Genomic DNA, 19,466 nt, shown 5'->3' on the forward strand with positions numbered 1-19,466 from the left:
GCCTGCCTGCGCCGCATCTCCCGTCTCCGGACCGACCGACCGACACCCCCCACTTCTTCTAACGCCACTTCTTCAAAACAGACTCGCCCAGGCCGAAAACCGACTTCTGCGCATGGGCCACCAAGTTTCAATCGCACTGTACGTGTGCGCCCGCACGTGGTATTTTGTGGAAGAGTCACACTGAAGGGGCCAAAGAGCCGCATGTGGTTCGCGAGCCACGGTTTGCTGACCACTGGGTAGATGATGAAGGCTGTGCTGAGGATGGAATGCAGGCAGGCGGGGCTCTGCCAGGTGTGTGGGTGGTGCTGGCAGTGAGGCTCCTGTGGCCAGGCGGGCTTGGGTCTTTATTTCTCTGACTCAGTTCTGTGGGAGGACAGAGAAGTCCAGCAACTTCACATTGTCAGTGGGCTGGGCAGCTGCCCGAGGACATAATCCAGGGGCATGTTTGGGTGCCAGGGACAAAGTTGGGGTTCCCTGGCTACACAGAAAGCACAGCCCCCATCCCCACTGGTCTGGCTCATGTCAGGTGTACAGTTCCTAGCCCTCTCACAACTGATCGTTTCCCACAACTTGAGACCGAGAAGTGGGCCAGATGGACCTATGGTTGGACTTACTAGGCTGTCAGTTTTCCCAAAAATAAATGCCAATCAAACCTTACGAAGGCCTCTGTCTGCATCCAGGCAGTGGTCCATTAGTGGAACACAAGTCCGCGATCTGTGTCCTGTCCTCGTTGCTGACGGACCTTCCCAGCCCACAAAACCTCACTTAGGAAACGATCTCACTTTGACTTGGGATCAGACACTTGGGCTTCCCAAATAGGGTCAGACTCTGGGGGTGTGATGGCAGTGGCTCCCCCAGCCGCTAAGGGACCTCGGGTGGTGAGCAGGTGAGGGTGGGGCTCTGTCCACACGGACGTGGCCTTCTGCCCGGTGGCCCCGAGCATCCCTAAGTGTGTCGTTGGGTGGGATGTCTGCACGAAGTGGACATCGAGGTACTGACTGCTGTCATTCATAGTTGTCTGTTTTGAAATTGATTTTGTCTGGTGGACCGATAAATTGGGACTCAGCAGTCAGCATCCAGATTTCCCTCCGGCTAGGCAATCGCTGCTCGGTCTTACCCAGAGCTGTCGGCGGCTGTGTTCAGGTGACGGTTTAGGGAATCTGGTGTGGCAGCGACACCACATTTATGTTATGCTTTTCTCATAAAGGTGCCATAGCCTGTTAGTTTTGACACTTGTCGGGCCATGGAAGGGCTATCCTATTAGCACAGAAAGTGAGTTATGAGCAACACTAGAAATCTAGGAGTCATTCCAAGTAAAACAACCGAAGACCACGCTGAAGCATTACAGATGTGGTCCAGTTTACATAGAGACAGTTGTTTAAAAATCACCGACCAGATGTAACTACTTTATCTACAGCGGCTGTGGCCTCTTGCCCGCTTTGGCATTTCCTCGTCTTCAGGAGTCTGGATTGTAAGCTTCATGTTCAGAAGGTGGACATGGCCAGTCCCAGGGAGCGATAGGTGTTCCTTCAGCCAGGAGAGCGCAGCTTCTGTGTGCTGCCTGGGGAGGCAGGCCTTCGTCAGCTTGGGCGGCTCCTCTCAGCGAGGGGGCCTGGCTTGGGGTGCTGTGTGGGTGGCAGGCAGCACCCACCTGGTCGTGGCCAAGAGAGATGTGAGGCCATCGTGGAATTGGTGTGGGTGCTGCGAGGACTCCCGAGGGAGACCAGGAGCCGGCTGTGCAGCCTGCTCTGCTGTGAAGGAGCGTTGGGCAGACCCAGGCTGAGAGCCCTGTTGGTCCAACAGTGGCAGGGCTGGTGGGAGCAGCTGGGGGAGGAGCGATGGGCCCTCAGCGCCTGCTGTGGGCAGGGCAGGCCGTGGCTGGACCTGGGAAGCAAGGAGGGCGGCCTTGGCATGTTGAGCGCATCCTGAGCTGTGCGAGGCCTCTGGCTGAGGCGGGAGTTGAGGGGCAACAGCCTCAGTTTCAGATGTTGTGGAATTTGAGGGGCCTTTAGCACGTCTCAAGTGGGGTGTCCTGTTGTTGGGTAGAGGAAATGCGAACTTGGTAAGAGCGTGGGCTCATGTTTGGGGTCCTGAGTACACGCAGGTGCAGCAAGGCCAGCTCCAGGCTGGGTGACCTTGGCGTCCAAGGCTGGAGGCCCTGCAGCCTCCTGTCCCCCGTCAGACCTCTGGCTGCAGGTGCCTAAGGCGCTGCTGATCCTGTGAGCAGCACGTGTCCCGAGTTCCTCCCTCTGCTGAGGTGGGTGTAATTGAGGATGTGATGTCTTTGAGCTTTTTATTTTGGAGACCATTTTTAAAATTCAATTTAAAGTAAATTTAAATGAACGTTTTACAATCTTATTAAAAATAATTGCCACATGTATATAAACTATACAGAATCAAATCCACTTTTTATTTTTTGATTGTTGCTATTTATTGATTTTTTACAGAGAGGAAGGGAGAGGGATAGAGAGTCAGAAACATCGATGAGAGAGAAACATCGATCAGCTGCCTCCTGCACACTCCCTACTGGGGATGTGCCCACAACCAAGGTACATGCCCTTGACCGGAATCGAACCCGAGACCCTTCAGTCCGCAGGCCCACGTTCTATTCATTGAGCCAAACCGGTTAGGGCACTTTTTGTTGCTATTTAAATAGAAGCAAATATCTTTGGATATAGAAAGGCAGAAGAGTTACTTGTGTATAATATTCATAGTCCTGCCTTGTCTCCATTGATTTTTTTTTTTTTTTTTTTTTTTTTTTACCTAAGACTGTTTTTAGATACATTTTTCTGGAAGATAATTTCTGTGATAATAGGTACACGTACGAATAGTTGATACTTTAGTTTTCTTACGTTCACACTGGGGGTGCCTTTCTCAGGCTGCCTGGAGTCACAGTGTGAGCCTTGCTATAACGAGAGGCTCGCGGGCGCCGGCCGAGGGTGCTTTGAAGGACGTGTGCGCACCGGCATCTTGGGGGCTGGCGGTGGCGCTGCCTTAGGATCCCATTGACCTCACCACTGGCTGTTGAGCTGCACCTTTGTTTTCTTTGTTCAGTGCTCGGTCTCGCTCGCCTCTTGTGCTGGGACCATCACCCTCTCGCGACAGGTCACGTGTGAGAGCTGCATGGCGGGCTTCTGTGGTGGCCCCCGTGTGGGAAGCCTGCAGTCCCTCATCCTGCTGGCGACTGTGGCCTGGGGTGTGACGCTGCAGACACGGGTGCTGTGCTGTGTGCACCCTCCCGTGGCTCACATCCCGAGGGGGCGTGGGCGTGTCCTTCTCCTTCCGTGGTCTGTCCTTCGGCGCCACGGGGTCAGATGTTGACCAGAAGCAGGTTGGCCCCAGACATGATCTCCACCTCCTGGGACCCACATCTCCTCTTCTCACTCTTCTGCCCCTGGGGGCAGCGTCCTTGTCTGTTTTCGGTCAGTAAATTGGGACTTTCCTGTGGTGTTCCAGAAAATTCCGTGTAGTGTAACTTTTAAAAAATTTAACATTGTCTTTGATTTTTAAATTACAATGTTCACGTAAGCTTTTTCTATTACACTTAAAAATTACAATTATTTTAAAAGGCTTTAAAATTGTTTGGTTCATTTATAAAGTTAATTACATTTCTTTATACTTTTAAAACCTAATATATGAATGTGATATTTTATTTTAAGTAATTTATATGTGTCTAATAAGCAAAACCTTTCCAGATACTTGAAAAATTTTAGCCCTATTAAACATTTAATTACCCTTACCACACATCTTAAAATTCATATCTTTATATGAAAAATCACCTGTTAAATTACTCATTTAGATGTTTTATAATAGAACCAGGATAATCTGTTATGTATTTCAAAGTATCGTAAACATCAGATATTTCAGACAATTAAACGTATGTAGATTGTCCGTAAAGTTAACCTGGAAGCATGGAAGTCACAGTGGGTGGATTTACCTAATTATTTTAGTTCTGGATTCTGAGACTCCCCAGTGATGGACTCCCTCTGAGCAGAGTTAATGCCTGTGTGTGGGGCTCTCCTCACCCCCAGGGTGGCTCATTGGGTAACTGCTTCGGGCCAGGATTATAAACCACGTGTCTTATGGTTTCCATGGCAAGACTCCAAGGCTGGGGTCCCCAGTGAATTGCCGGCCCGTCTTCCCTCCCCCTCGGCAGTTCTCCCTTTGAGTCTCCCAGGCCCCGGCTGCCTCCTGCACGCCCCCCACTGGGATGGAGCCCACAACCCGAGCATGTGCCCTTGACCGGAATCGAACCCGGGACCTTCCAGTCCACAATCCAACGCTCTATCCACTGAGCCAAACCAGCCAGGGCTTTAGGCAACTTTCAAAAACTTGCTCACCTGATTTGAGCTGGTGGACTTCTGTTTTCCTTCTGCATGTTTATTTTCTGACAAGGCCACCACGTTCACAGAATGACCTTGGGGTGGACTGCGCATATTGGTTCTGCCTGCCTCTGTTTGATGCTGAGGGGCCGACAGTCGTGTGACCACAACAGACGCTATTTCCTTAAAACCACACGTGCTGCCTCCCTGGTCCCATTCAGCCTGTCTTCTGTCTTCTCTGCCCAGTGGTTCCTGTGATCCTGAAGGCGCTGACCTACGAGGAGAAGCGGGGTGCCTGCAGCGTGGGTGACAACGTCAGGGATGCTGCCTGCTACGTGTGCTGGGCCTTCGCACGTGCCTACGAGCCTCAGGAGCTGAAGCCCTTCGTGGCCGAGATTTCAAGGTAAAGCCTGTTAAGAGTCGTGGCGGTTAGAGCTGTCGCTGCTCTCGCCCTCGGATCGCGCCCTCAGTGGCGCTCGAGCGGCCAGCGTGGCGCAGCTCCCACAGGGGGCTCATGAGCTGATAATAGTCTTCAAGGATGACCTGTCACAAAGGAGCAGCTCAGGCCGTGTGTTGAGGAGGAATGTTCTAGAGACTTTGGCTGGCCTGTGGTTGGCAGGTCCCTACATGAAGGGACTGGGCATCTGGGAGAGTGTGGAGGAAACAGGCGGGAAACTGAGCAGGTGGGTTGGGCGTCTAAGCATTTGCGTGTTCTGCCGCGAGAACGTCAGCGGCCAGCCTTCACCGCGGAAGGAGTTCCTCGGGAACCGGGAACCGGGAACCGGGAGAGCAGCCTTCAGCTGGCAGCCCTGCTGTGGAGGGCGGGGCTTGCCTGCCTGGTCTCCTACTTCTCGTGGACTAGCACTTGCATGTTCACTGGTCACAGTGCTGACTAGCATCTTCATCATCGACACCTTCTGAACGCAAGCAGCATGGCTTTGGGAGGCAGGGAACTGTATTTCCTCTGGTTTCTTGGAGAACTGAAACTAGCAGGCTGGTGGCCCCATCAGATGCTGTGGCAGCGTGGCCTTGGGTTCCTGGTGTGTGTCCCCAGCAGAGCCCCCAAGGCGTCTGCATGCCCCTGCTGTCATGTCCCACTTTTCAGATCTGATATATTTTTGTTTGGGGAAAAAATGCAAAACAAATGTGTCCCCAGTATAGTGAGATTTTTAGTTAATTTTTGTACTCTGCTTTGTTACTGTATTTTTGGGCTTGAGTATGTCCGGCCTTTTTTGTTGTTGTGTATGAAGTGGCCAGAGGAGGGTGCCCAGCATGGTGGCAGCCTCGGCGTTAGTCATGGTGCGTGACACTCAGCTGATGACTTGGAGTAGGAAACGGGTTTCAGAATGATCCTCCCACAGTTCTTAGGAGATCCCCCCCCCCCACACCCCCAGATCTGTGCATGAGGCCCAGAGAGAGTGTGAGATCCCGGGGGCCTGACTGCCCTGGGAACCCTGCTCCTCGCCCCTCCAGCCAGGTGCTCTGGTGAAGGGCGGTGCCACCTGGTCGGCAGCGAGCTGCGGAAGAGCCCAGGGTCTGCGGCCCCTCAGCTCCTCGCGTGGCTCAGAGCCTCCTCCTGCTCTCACCTTTTCTGGGCTCAGGGGAGGGACCACAGGCCTGTTTACTGCCCAGGAAGTGCCTCTGGCCTGAATCTCTTGATCTTGGCTCCTATCAAAGCAAAGCCTGCAGAACAGCCTGGGGATTCTGATAAAGTTGAAGGAACTTCCAGGAAGTTGTAAAGATGTCTGATTCCTCCTCTCATCCTCCCTTGAGGGAAGGGCAGAGTGACAGCGCAGTGGTCTTAGGAAGCCTTGGTCCTGGTGACCACTGGCCTGCAGCCAGGGAGGCCCAGCGTGGCAGAGGCCAGGCTGCCTGCCCCTCGTCCCTCACTCGTCCCCGAGGGCGGAGGCTGCTCCTCGGCCAGCAGCTCTGTGATCCGACTGCTCTGTGAACAGGACTGTGCTGTTGTGAACATGCTGCATGGAAGCCACTTTCTGCTGCTCCGGGTCCTGCTGCTCACTTTTTGGAAGTGACTTCAGAAACTAGGAAATGAAAGCAGCACAAGTGAAGGCTTTCTTCAGCCGGCAGGACAGCCAGGCTCCTCCAGGTTGGCACGGTGCCCTCGGTGTCCAGTGCTGTGGGCAGGTAGGCACTGTGGTCGTGCCCACCGCACCGAGGACACCTGCCCAGAGGGGGCAGCTAGCAGGTGCTGAGTGAGACACGGACACACCACCGAAAGGGACCTGGCTCCTGAGGTCATTCCCATTTCCAAGTGCGAATAGTCCCAGCACTTCTCTTCAGTTGGACGTTTGTCCGAGTGGTCAGCTTGCAGGAATCGTTCTCCTGAGACCCTCTGGCTGATCAGGGCTGACGGCTGAGGGTTGGCCGAGGAAAGTGGAATGCGGTGAGGCTGCACTCTGCGGGGACAGTGGAAGGGCTGAGCACGGGGCGGGCGGCCGTCAGGTACCCGCTTCTCTACTTGGGGTGAAAGCTGCTTACCCACCGCACTGCAGGGACGAGTGTCAGTCACGACGCAGAGCAGTGACACTGGCGAATGTCGCGCCCTCCCGTCCCCATGGTGCCTGTGGGACAGACAGGTCCTCTTCTTGCTCGGTCCCTGGCTTTGGGAACAGAGGCTCTTTTAGCCACAAGCAAGTGGTTTCTGCTTTCTGAGACTTTGAAACTAGTCCCCACACTAATCTGAGCAGTGACTTTGTACAGTGAAAATCAGTTTGAAGAGTTGCTGTGCTAAGCCTGGCCTGAGCATGACATGGGCGTGAGAGCCAGTGTTGCTAGCTCAGTTCTCTGGATTCAGTGTGGGTGGATCCATGTCCCACGGACCTTGGACCCATGCCTGGGCGAGGCCTGCACAGCAGCCTGAGGGGGCCACAGCCGAGCCACAGGGTCTGAAGTGGAGCATGTGTCACCACACGGGGACCTGAGTGTCATGGAGGCTGAGGCGCTGGCACAGTGTACTCCAGGGCCACCCTCTGTTCTCCAGAAAAGGAAAGACAGATTTGGGGCCCACTGAGCTACCAGGTGCTTAGCTTCCTGGGCATGGCACATGGTGGGAATGGACTGAAGAGCCCCGTGACTGGGCAGGTGGGCGGTCAGCGTGGTCTGCTCGTGTCAGAGTGAAAGTGACTTTGCAGATCTGCTGTAGTTAAGAGGGTGGAGCCAGGCCTGTCCTCTGGGGCTCCTGAGGGTCCTCCAAATGAACCCCATAGAACCCCCTCTACCCCCCCCCACCCCCGCCGCTGTGTCTGGACTGAGATGGGAGGGTGTGGATGTGGGTGTTCAGAACACTCACCGTTCTGAGCTGGGACTCATTTAAGCACCTCACTCCACATGAGACCAGAGAGCATTTGCTGAGCTGGTGGCCAGCGTCCTCTGCAGAAACTCCTCTGGTTGCACTTGGGCACTTTGATCTCAGGGGAGGTTACTTTCCTCGACTTTCTGGGCATGCCCCAGGCGCCAGTAATGAGTGTGCACAGCGTCACACAGGGAGCCACCTGCTGGCAGGGACACCCCGACTCCTGCTCAGCCTTTCTCATTTCTCCTAATTCCCACAGGCGCCAGCAGGCGCATGGAGTTTCTGCCTGACAAGGCCCCCTCGTCCCCTGTCCCTGTGCCATCCCAGGGTCAGATCAGCGAATGTGCCCCTGGGAGCCGCGCCCGTCGGGCTTTCGGGCCAGTTGGGCAGGTTCTGAGGGAGCTTGTGCTCCAGCTCTTCCTGGTCCATGTAGACGGCAGGCGTGGGGCGGGTGCGGAGGGAGGGCTGAGGTGAGTCACTGTGCCAGGTGAGCCCGGAGGATGCTGCTGCCCCACACCTCCCTGCCTGCCCAGGAGTATCGGTTGGGGTGTGTCTTTCGAGATCTGCCTCCTTTGCTGTGTAATAAGTGGCCACATTTTAATTGTCAGCTTTTAAGCCCATTAGTCCTGGCACTGATAAAATGTTGATATCTTTAACTATACTTTCACAAACTCTTCCTGCAAAAGTTGACAGTGGAGATCAAAATGTAATTCTGTAAGTGAAGTAGGAATGTCTGATTAAAAGAATCAGGGGGCAGCAGTAACAACGAGGCAGCAGGACTGGACGTGGTGAGAGGTCAGAGGTCAGACTGACTGGACCGAAAGGCCATGTGGTGAGAGGTCAGAGGTCAGACTGACTAGTCTGAAAGGTGCCCATGCGGTAAGAGGTCAGAGGCCTGGCCACCTCCTTACACCCCTGGAAGGTCGGGGCAAGTGCAGGGCTCAGCTGCCCACTTTCTAAGGAGCTTGCTGTTTTATAATGTCACAAAGAAAGTTTTCAAGCAAATTCAATTGTTTTGAATTAGTTTGGGCTGCTGCTGAAAATATGTATTTCCTAAACTTATACACAGACAGGTGAAGAGATGAACAATTTTTTTTGTGTGTGTGGAAAAGTAAATAGGGTTTCCTGAAGAAAGCCTCTACTATATTAGTAATTTAGGAACAATGAAACCCGTAAAGTTAAAATGGTACAGAATGGTTGTGCTTTATCTAGAAAATACCTCCTCACCAGCAATCCAGAAGCTAATTGGCAAGAAGAAAAAGAAAAAAGCTGCTGCCTGCCAGCAGGCAGGTTGTCACCTTCCAGCGATTTCCTCACCTGAAACTCTGTTGTAAACTGAGCCGTTGACATCAGCCTGCAGGCCCCTCCCCGTCCTGGGCAGAGCTCTGCTCCCGGGGCAGCCGGGCAGCAGCGCCTGGAGATTGGCTCCCAGATCTCTTCCTCGAGGGCAAGCTTGTCCTGAAACATCAGGAAATGGCATGCGTGGCTCAGAGCTATGTCTTGTTCTCACTGCGACCTTCTCCAGGCCCTGGCCCGCTTCCTGAAGGAAGATAACCCTTTTGTTTTTCAAGAAAAGTTCAGTGCTGATTACAGGTCAGAGTGCCCCTCACCTGGTCAGCGCCCTTGGCCTTCATTGTGGCTCTGCTGTGACTACGGCAACGCCTGGAAAGTCTGGTGCTGGGAGCTTTACTTTTTTTAGACTGACTCGGCCATAGGCCGGTCTGGCATTTTAACTTGATTTGCAACTTTCAAACAACGTGGATAGATAATTGCTGGCTTGATATTTAATTTTTTTTTAAACTTTGAAATTAATGGATTACTATTACTTAAGATAACAACAGTGTATTTTGCTTTTTATTTCTATAAAACATTACATAAACTAACGAAGATTGACTTTGGGGTGAGATAGGCGTCTTGCTGTACCTGCTCATCAAAACCAGGTGCCTGGGACGCGGGCAGGTCGAGGCGTGCAGCTTCCCCCGACTCGGACAAGAAAGAAAGTCCCTTTCTGTTTGACACAGACCATTTCTCTTGTTGGGAAATCCTGGTGAAGTATCGCCCGAACCCCTGCAGCGAAAGCAAACTGGCGAAGACGCCTGAGAGGCGTTCCGGCCCTGGCAGCCCAGCCCTGCAGACACGTGTGCGCCGGCTCCCAGGGTCGCCCTCCACGTCCCCTCCCCTCTGAAACGTGAGGCAAAAGTGTGTGACTCCCACTGGGCCCCTTGCTGAGGGAACTGGAGAGGCGCACACTGGACAGGCAGCGAGCAGCGCTCATACTCACTTCACCAAGATGACCACACCTGTTCTTATTTGAAACTTACCAGTATTTCTAGGTAAGCCAGTTTTGCTCTCAAAGTGAAATTAGAGTAGTTTTCTAAATTTAGTACAAATCAAAACAGTATTAAAAACCAGTTACATTCATGGGTATATACACAGTTGATTGGGTTGAATTAACTTAAGAGTCTATAGTGGTTAAAAGCTGTGTTTTTTTTTTTAATATGTTTTTATTGATTTTTAGAGAGGGAGATAGAAGCATCGATGAGAGAGAAGCCTCGATTGGCTGCCTCCTGCACAGCCCCCATTGGGGATCAAGCCTGTAACCCAGGCACGTGCCCTGACTGGGAATTGAACCCAGGACCTCTTGGCCACACCAGGCAGGCAAAAGCTGTGTTTTAAAGTGGTATTGTTACGTTAGTCCATGAGCCCTTTGCCAGCTTCCCTGATGGTGATCCCTCACGCAGCAAAACCGAGGACAGAGCCCCGTGTCACTGCTGGCCAGGCTGCGGCCAGGACTTGGTGGTGTGCCTGCTCGGCCACGTTTGGGGCACGTCCCAGCATGACGTGGGGGATGCTGGCCTTGATCCCTGTTGAGGTGGGTCTGCAGAGTTACTGTATTGTTTCCTTTATAAGTAACACATGTTTTAAGACCAATGACTGTGCCCTTTCTCCATAAACTTCACCCATTTTCATGCCCATTGGTGGTCTTGCTGGGCCAGGTGCTGCCGCGGTCATGGCGCGTCTCTTCCCTTTTTCCACTCGGGCGCTCGCTGTGTCCTGTGGGCGCGGGCACTTCTTGGATCCTGGGATTTTCATTCAGTGCTGCTGTTCCTCGTGTCGCTCAGTTGCTCCACCCCTGGCCGCTGGGACCTGCTTCAGGGTGCTAGCTGTGTCCTCTCACCAGCACCTGTACTTTTATTTTTTAGAATATTTTCCTAGTTCCTAGCCCGACCGATGCTCCAGGCTTATCTTTTTTTCTTTGCCCCGTCCCGGGAACCAGCCACTTCCCACAGTCTGCGTTTCTCTAGTGGAGAGTCGCCTTTTGAATCTGCATCCAGGAGTGGACCCTCGAAGGCTGTGGGTTCGTGTGGATGCCTCACGTCCCACCCGCCCCACTCCACGTGGCCCTTGTTCTCTGCGGTGTTTCCTACGCCTGCAGTTCCATGTGCAGTAGCTTCACAGTGGCTAACCACACCCTGGGGAGATGCCGCCAGCACCGACGGACGAGTCTTGGGCACTGCGTTCCTTGGCCTTTCCAGTCCATAGGGCCCTCCCGGGCCTCACTCGGATAAGTCACTCTTGTCACGTACAGTTCTTAGGGTTCCAAACCACAGTGCCAACAGAGCAGTTCTATCACCTGAAATTTTCAAGTCATGCTTGGAAACAGCCCTTTGCAAGCCCGCCCTAAATCAGTTGTTCTCTGTCGTTGCTACAGTCAGGTTGAGTCCTGGTTAGTCCATGACAATGACATGCGATGGCCTAAGGAGGGGAATTTAAATGAAGCCCCACTGAGCTGGAAAGGTTTCTGCCTTAGGAGCCTGGTGTGGCTCAGGCGGACATGCCGTCTGTAGGACTTGTGTGACACCTAACAGCTATCTCTGCCCTTGGTCCGGCTGTTTCTAGGAGGGGATGGGTCGGCGCTCCTGCAGGCTTCTTTTCTCTGTGTGTCACCATGGCCATGTCCGCCTCCCCCTCCCCCCACTCCTCTTCTGGGAACCCTGCTTCCCTTGGCTGCCCCCAGGCCTGTGCCGCCGGCCTGCTCCCGGGGACTTTGCTTGTGCTCAGGTGCTCTCATTCGAATCAGGGTCAGCCACCCTCGGCCCACATGTGGCGGCAGCTGTGTTGAGCCTGAGTCACGGACAAGCGAATGAAAGGCCAGGTTCCCCGTTAGTGTCATGGGATCTGAGTCTCCGCAGGTTTCCTTTTAATCAGCCGTTTACCCCTTTCCCACAGCGCGCTGGTCATTGCCACGGTGTTCGACCGGAACGTGAACTGCAGGAGGGCCGCCTCGGTAAGTTCCCCCTCTCGTTCCTTTCCCTGCGGTGCGGGGCTCCCGCTGGTGCTGCTGTGTGAGGCTGGCGTGGGCAGCCACGCTCACGGTTCCCGTCTCTGCAGTCAGGGTTAGGGGGCCCGGCCGGTGTGGCTGTCAGACCAGGAGACCCGCGGGAGGGGAGGGTGGGCCAAGAGGCAGTCAGGGCACTGGTATCTTTGTGAACCTTGGAGAAGAGATGGAATAAAACCATAGAAACCATGATTTCAAGTTAAAGTCATAATTTAACAAATTACCAGGAAAGCCTTGCACGAACATGGGCGTGTACCCTGTGTACCCAGCAGATGCAGAGCTGAAGCAGCGAGAGTCACAAGCTCTGTGTGAAGCTCAGTTGAAAACATGGGATCGAGACCTGATTCCTGGGAATAAAATTTCTTTCCACGAAGCTGCTTCCCCAGACACGGATGCATCCGCCGTGTTGGCGCCTGTGTGTGCTCACATCGTGCTCTGTGTGTGATGGTCTCCCTGCTCCCGGGCGGTGGTTCTTGAGGTCACTGGTTCCTGGGGTCTCTTCCCCTCTGCACCGAGAGGTGGTGGGCACAGCGGAAGGCTCTGACCCTTCCAACCCTGGATGTGGCTTTTGTTTAACCAATTGCTTTGTCTCTATCCCCATTTTTTACATCTGGGGCCTTCACTAAGGCATTGGTTCAGGCCCAGCATTAGCCACCAGAGGTCACTTTTCAGGACGTGTCTGATTTTATAACCTGAAACATTAAATTGTGTGGGTTTTTAAAATATTTTTAATTGATTTTAGAGAAGAAGAGAGAGGGAGAAAGAGAGAGAGAGAAACATCAATGATAAGAGAGAATCACTGATCGGCTGCCTCTTGCACACCCCCCACTGGTGATCCAGCCCATAACCCGGGCATGTGCCCTTGACCGGAATCGAACCCGGGACCCTTCAGTCCGCAGGCCAACGCTCTATCCACTGAACCCAACCTGCTAGGGCTAGATTGTGGTTTTAAAGAGCACCAGGATATACAGGCAGGACAGACCGTCCCAGAGGCTCTGATCAGCCACCAATGAGGACTCTTACGGGGAAATAAAGCCACGGGTCATTTGTTGTGAGTCTGTCTCCTGATGTTTAGCAAAGTGCAAGGCTCACTCACTCTGCTGTTTGTTCTTCTGTTCCTTAGGCTGCTTTCCAGGAGAATGTGGGAAGACAGGTATGGCTGCTTCTTCAGTCTTCATTCTTACAACTTCCTGTAGATTTAGAGGCAGAAATACTGAAAATTGCAAACGGAGAATCCTCTTGCGTTGTTAGGCCTGGGTAACACGTTTGCCTAGAATAAACTAATACTTAACACGGTTCTGGTCACAGACTCACTGGTAAGGTGACACAGGTGAGTGTTGACACAAGTTTTAAACAATTAGCAGTGAATGTAGAAGTAATTTTATACACATACACACGTCAGAAATCAGTGCCTCATGCATTGCTGAGGGCCACCCGATATTGCCATTGACCATGGGTGCTCAGGGGTGTGTGCAGAGGAGCCTGGCTCGCGGGACAGCGATGCAACCCCTGCCCGTCCCGCGTGTGGCATGAGCCAGCTTCCAGAAGCATCGACCCATGGCGCCTCTTGGTGCTTGCTGGCATCATTGTGCCCCAAGCTCTGCCTCTCCTCACTGGTCAGCCCTGGCTGGGAGGTGTGGCCTTTGTCCCTGAACGATTTGTGCTGAGGGTGACGGTGACAGGCTGGGACGCATGGTGGGCCTGGTGGAGAATGGGCCAGAGGCAGGCGATGTGTGGGAGACCCTGAGCTGAGCTCTGTTTGGAAGGGGTGAGAGGTGAACGTGCCAGGAGGCAGGTCTGGGCTGACGGTGAGTGTGTTATGAAGGAATTGGCAGGCGGTACTGGAGAACAAGTGGTGATGGGCCTTTGGGACTTGGGCAGAAGTCGGGCTGCGGGAGCTGGGGGAACCCCGTGCAGAAGGCTCAGGAGGGAGAGGCAGCACCTGAGAGGGACGCTGTGGACAAAACAAAATTCCAAGGTGGTGCCTGAACTCTAAGGAGGAAGAGGCAATACCTGAGCATTGCCCACCAGGCCTGCTTGTCAGGGACCTTGTGGCAGACAGACTTGCTGTCCTGACCCCGGGCCTGCGTTCCATGCAGGGGGAGTTGCCTCCTGGGCTGCCCAGAGCGGTTTGGACGGGGATGTTTTCGCCAGTGTTGCTGCACAGAAGTGGGACTGGATGGTCTGGGGCCAGAATGGATGAAAGTACAGAGGCACTGGGAGAGGTCTGAGTGCTGCCTGCAGGGGAGGCCCCACCTCGGGAGCCATGGTGGCCTTTTTTCCAACCGTCCCTGGGCCAGTATGTGAACCGGAGAGGGCAGGACAGTGCAGGTAGGCCAGGTGTCCTGCTGCCCTCAGGTGGCGGGTGTCTCCTGCTCTGCGTGTAGCTGGGTCATGAGGCAAATAGGCCTTTACATGTTGCCTGTGAATCAAACATCCCGTTAGTGAGTTTCCAAACAGTAATGGGACCCTGAGTTCCTTGTCACATATGGAATCCAGCCCCACGCTTAGTTCCTCCTGTGTCACCGACCGGGAGCTGGCGTCCGAGCACGGGTCATCCTGAGGGACGGTGCAGCCCCGCTGCTCATCTCGTCCCTGCGCCCTGCTCCTACCTGTCGCCTTGGGGGTGCTGTGCACACGGGGGCACAGATGCAGGGTTGGGTGCTTGCTGTTTTCTGTACCTTGCTCATCAGACTCCTGCCCGCTTTGCCGTGCCAGCCCCGGGGTGAGGAGAGACCCCTGAGAGCGGGGCAGGGCTGGGCCTCTCACCTTCCTCCTGTGGTCCACGGCCAGAAGGCTTTCACTCAGTGGTTGAAAGTTTGTCAAGTATTTAAGTCTTTTTAGAAGACGGTTTTGTTTTCAGATTTTTAGATACTGTTACCAGAGAGTGTTCTCAGTAATAACACGCAGACTTAGGGGCTGGGTTGGGCAAGCCTCATGGGTGAGGTGCCCGTCTCCCCCTTTCAGAGTCTGCTTCTGGGTGTCAGCTGTCAAGCCGTGTCTCTCATTCTCTCTCACAGGCTGTGGTGTGGCTCCTGTCCAGGGTTCTCGGGGCCCCTCCGGGGAGCGCTGGCTGGGGTCCCCCTGCCTGGACAGGTCCAGTGAATCAGTAGGGTTAACACTGCTGAAACTGGATGTCTTTTCATGGTGTGTGGTTACAGGAAGGTCTACAACAATTTAAAGTTGAAATGCATGAGTCATTTGAAATAAATTAAATATTTTTAAGAGATGTAAATAGTTTAGCGCCATGTCTGGCCTGGGATAGATGCTCAGTAACTGGACTTGACGGGAAGCCTGTGGACGAGCAGTTTCAGGCGCCCACAGCCTCGCTGTCAGGCTGTCTGGCCGCCTCGTCCGTGGATGTAAATGTATGGGATGCAATGCTGAGCTGGTGGAGGTGCCTTCACTCGTGCACATGGTTCACCATTTTTCCTGCTCTTCCTTTTCCCCAGGGCACTTTCCCTCATGGAATTGATATTTTGACCACTGCTGACTATTTTGCTGTCGGTAACAGATCTAACTGTTTCCTGGTTATAAGGTAAGGTTTTAATATTTATCACAAAATATAACATTGGTCTAGATGTCTACAGTCAGCTTCTGCTGTTTTCTTCCTTCGTCCTGGTAGGTCATTATGTAATTGTAACTTACGTGTGAAAAGTTGAAGGTGGGCTTGGAAACCGTTATCAGAACTCGTTTCTCATGGTTGGATGCGTGCACACCGTGTTCGTTTATGTGAGGCTTTAGGAAATGCACGGGGACAGACCTTCCGCTGAAGCCGCAGGAACGGCGGCAGAGGGAGGCGGGGAGCGGTGCGGGCTGGGGGAGAAGCTGGCTCACTTTCTAAAACGTGCTAACAGTTTCGGGAGCTGACTGGCCGTGAGCACTCGCCTCTCGGGGTCCTGTTTCATTAGTGCTGTTTCTGCTGAGGGCTGGTCTCTCACGGGAATGGCCGCAGGCCAGGCCGTGCCCTGAGCTGCTGACAGCTGTCCTGGGCATCACCCGTGCATTGAGCTTCTCAGAATGAAACCTTGGGTTGGGAGTGACTGTTGCTTTTTCTGCATCAGCGCAAGTGTTCTCCAGGTGGCAGGTGTGTCTGGGCTGTTTGCGAGCTCAGTGAGGAAGAGGTGTTTGAGGAATCAGGTCAAGAAATGAATATTGAACGTCCCTGAGCGCAGTTTGCAGCAGTTACAGCAACGCTTTTACTTAGTGACCGAGGTTTGGGAAACGGCTTCCGTGTCCTAGTCCATCCACCTGCTGCAGCGTGAGGAGAGCGTAGGTGCGACGTGCGATGTGTTTGCCCTGGATTGGGAGGAGTAGGCCCTGCGTTTTAAAGTCATTGCCGCCATGTATCCTGAGGAAGGTTCCTGACACCGTGCTGCACAGACCTCGCAGAAACGACGTTTCTCCAAAACTGGCGTGGACATAGCTTTTTAGAAAGGCCTCTTTCCCAGAAGGACTCTGTGACTGAACACGTCTTGTTTTTAGCATCCTTCCCACCTGCCTCCACCTTCTCGGCGTCTGCCTGAGGGGGGTGAGGGAAGGGGTGCGTGGCAGAGGGAGCCCGGTGTGTATTGGGGGTCCACCCCGGGGAGTGGGACTTTTGAGCCAAAGCGAGGAGTTGGGTTGTCCTGAGGCTGTGGGACGCAGTTTAATGGTCAGATCTGCATGTTAAACGCGATGGTGGCTGCACTTTGGTAACTAGAAGCAAGGAAGTGGTCAGGGCCCTGCCCGGCGCGGGACAGTCGGGGGACAGGGCGGGTGTGCTACAGTGAGTGGGTGCCGTCAGCAGGTTGGAGGGGTTTCGAGAGCGAGGTGCCGGGGTTGCCTGGCGTCACTTGCAGTGGGCACGTCGGTGAGGAGAAGATGCCTGTGGGCGGGGGAGGTCAGGTGATCCGTGCTGCACCCTGATGGTGAGGGGCTCGTGGCTCGGAGGAGTGGCCGGACGGCTGTGGACAGGTGACCCGGGGGAGTGGGGTTTTCAGCACACGGACTCGAGTTGCACCGAATGGAAGCACCTGGGCCGGGGGGCCGGGGCCAGTCCTGTCTGGTGGTCATTTCAGCAGCTTCTTAAAGTGCCGATGGCACAGGAAGCTGGGTGAGGGTACGTGTGCCAGCCTCTGTCCCCACCATCGCCACCAGGTTCCTGTGCCACTGCCACGGCCCACCCTGGCCTGAGCTGTGCTCCTCTCGTGGCTCTGGTGTGTGCACTAGAGATGGCCTTCCGTCCTCTGGGCGCTGAGGTGTGTGCCCTCGCCGCGGAGGGGTGTCTGGGTGTTCCTTCCGGTCGGGGCCTCACAGATGCAGCTGTGGGGACTCCAAGTGCCCGTCTGTCTGGATGAGCCCCCGCTTCTCTGGGTTAGATGCCAGGAGGGGAATGGGGGTCCTCACGTTAAGAAACTGCCAAATGGCCCAGCCAGTTTGGCTCAGTGGATAGAGCGTCGGCCTGCGGGCTGAGGGGTCCTGGGGTCAATGCCCAGGTTGTGGGCTTGGTCCCCAGGAGGGGGCGTGCAGGAGGCAGCCGATCAGTGATTCTCTCTCATCATTGATGTTTCTCTCTCTCCATCCCCCCCCCCCTTCCCCTCTGAAATCAATTAAAAAAAAAATTAAAAAAGAAAAAAGCTGCCAAATCGTTTTCCAAGTGGCAGCGCCCGCTGGCCGGGGGAGCCCTTGCTGTGGTCAGTTTGTATGATTTCAGCTCTTCTAGCGGATGTGCAGGGGCAGGGGTTGGTTTGCCTTCCCAGTGCCAATGACAGTGAGCATCTTTTCATTTCTGACAAATCTGTTGCCTGTTTATTGATTGGTGAGTTGTTTTCTGGCTGAGACTTTGAGAATTCCTTGTGTATTCTGAATGCAGGTCCTTCTTCAGATCCAGGGTCTGCAGATGTTTTCCTAGTCTGTGGCTTTATTTTTGCACACCCTTTTTTTATACATATAATTTGCATATAGTAAAATTTACTCATTTAAAACGTGGTCAGCGTGAGGCACGTTCCGTCACCACAGCATCCTCTTGCCCAGCCCCGGCTGCCTCGGAGCCCTCTGTCCCCGAGTTCACCTTTTCTGGAATGCATGTGAGTGGGTGAGAGGCGTGTGTGGGCTCCTGTAGCCTCACAGTCATTCTGTCTCCATGTCCCGACACTTGTCTCCTCTGGGTGTGCGGTCCTGGGTGTGCGGACACAGGCTCTTTCTGCTGGGACCTCCCTGGCAGTGATGGGCACGCTCTGCTGGTTTGTCTCTTGCTGTTGTGAATTTCCTTAACAGATTCTGACATCTGCAGTCCTGTGCGTCCCTCTTAACGCGCAGTGTGGCATATTTTTCTTTCTAGCCATTGGCTCTGCAACAGCCCTGCACATTCCTGTCCACTGAGCTCTTCAGGGAGGCAGTTGTGCCTTCCCCTGTAGATCGCTCAGTGCACAGCACGCCGTGCAGCCAGCTCAGTTGCTTCTCCTCCTTGTTCCCAGCATCCGGTTGGTGACCTGGTTCTGTCACTTCTGTATCCCTAATAGCCCTCACATGCTCCTCGTCCTGCTTCTCCACTCAGCTGTCGCCTTCATCCAGCTCCCACCGTCCTGGACGCTTGAAGAGCCTGCCACTGGTCCTTCCTCCTGCCACTGTCCGAAGTGCTGGTCGGAGGCACCTTGTTCCTGTCACACAGCCTGCTGTCCCCTCAGACTCCTCGCCCTCACCCTCCACCCTCTGCTGGACACCCCTTGGTTTGCCCTGGGCTTCTGCACAGATGCTGGGTGCTCAGCAAGCGCTGGGCAATGCCCGGTGGGGGCTCAGCAGGGCGTCTCCGAGGTCAGCCGCTAGTTGGTGCCAGAGTGCACCAGCACCCAGGCGCGGGCCTCTCTCCGCTCCTGTGAGGCCAGAGGTCATTCCTCTGCCTGTGTTTCTGGAATCCCGCCAGCTCCTGGACACTGGCCTGGGGCAAGCCTGTCTGTCGATGGCACCAGGGGCCCTTAGGTGCTGTAGGACTAGGGGTCAAGGCTCAGCTCTGTTTCCAGCAGCTGGTCTCCTGCCTGATGTTTCTGTTTTTCCTTCTGACTCTCTCAAGCTATTTCATCCCCGTTCGAGGGGCTCTCAGCCCACCCACTTCGGAAGCAGCCTCTGCTTTCCTTTCTCTCAATCCGGGCACACTCTCCTTGGCCTCACACATGGCACAAGCGCGCCCGCCTGCCACTGGTGTTCGTCCCGGCATGCACACACGTGCCCACAAGCATCCGTGTGAAATTGTGTTTCTCCTTGGTGTTCTGTGCCGTTCGTTCACTTGTCTTTCAGCTGCATTGTCACACGTGGGTGATGCCCAAGTCCACGGTGGGGGTGTGGGGGTGACATGGCAGGTTCAGACAATCTGTGTAAGCGATGGGCTGTGTTAGAGGCAGGAAGTGGAAAAGTGCATTTTGGGGGGAAGGCGATACATGTGCTTGTAAATTCAGAAGGTGCAGGAGAGTGTTCACGTCTGTCTCACCTCTCTTTTCAGCCTCCCGGTTCCATC

At 54.2% G+C, this 19,466-nt stretch overlaps 1 protein-coding gene across 1 annotated transcript in view; it reads left to right on the plus strand.

The window, feature by feature from the left end:
- Positions 1–19,466, plus strand: part of TBCD (tubulin folding cofactor D) — a 99,569-nt gene that overhangs the window by 51,093 nt on the left and 29,010 nt on the right. The window contains exons 13-16 of the mRNA XM_005883658.2: positions 4,569–4,725; positions 11,866–11,923; positions 13,098–13,127; positions 15,427–15,512. Coding sequence (XP_005883720.2) covers positions 4,569–4,725; positions 11,866–11,923; positions 13,098–13,127; positions 15,427–15,512 — 331 coding nt within the window. The remainder of the gene's footprint in view (positions 1–4,568; positions 4,726–11,865; positions 11,924–13,097; positions 13,128–15,426; positions 15,513–19,466) is intronic.

This window comes from Myotis brandtii, unplaced genomic scaffold, assembly GCF_000412655.1.
Source record: "Myotis brandtii unplaced genomic scaffold, ASM41265v1 scaffold797, whole genome shotgun sequence".
NCBI lineage: Eukaryota > Metazoa > Chordata > Mammalia > Chiroptera > Vespertilionidae > Myotis > Myotis brandtii.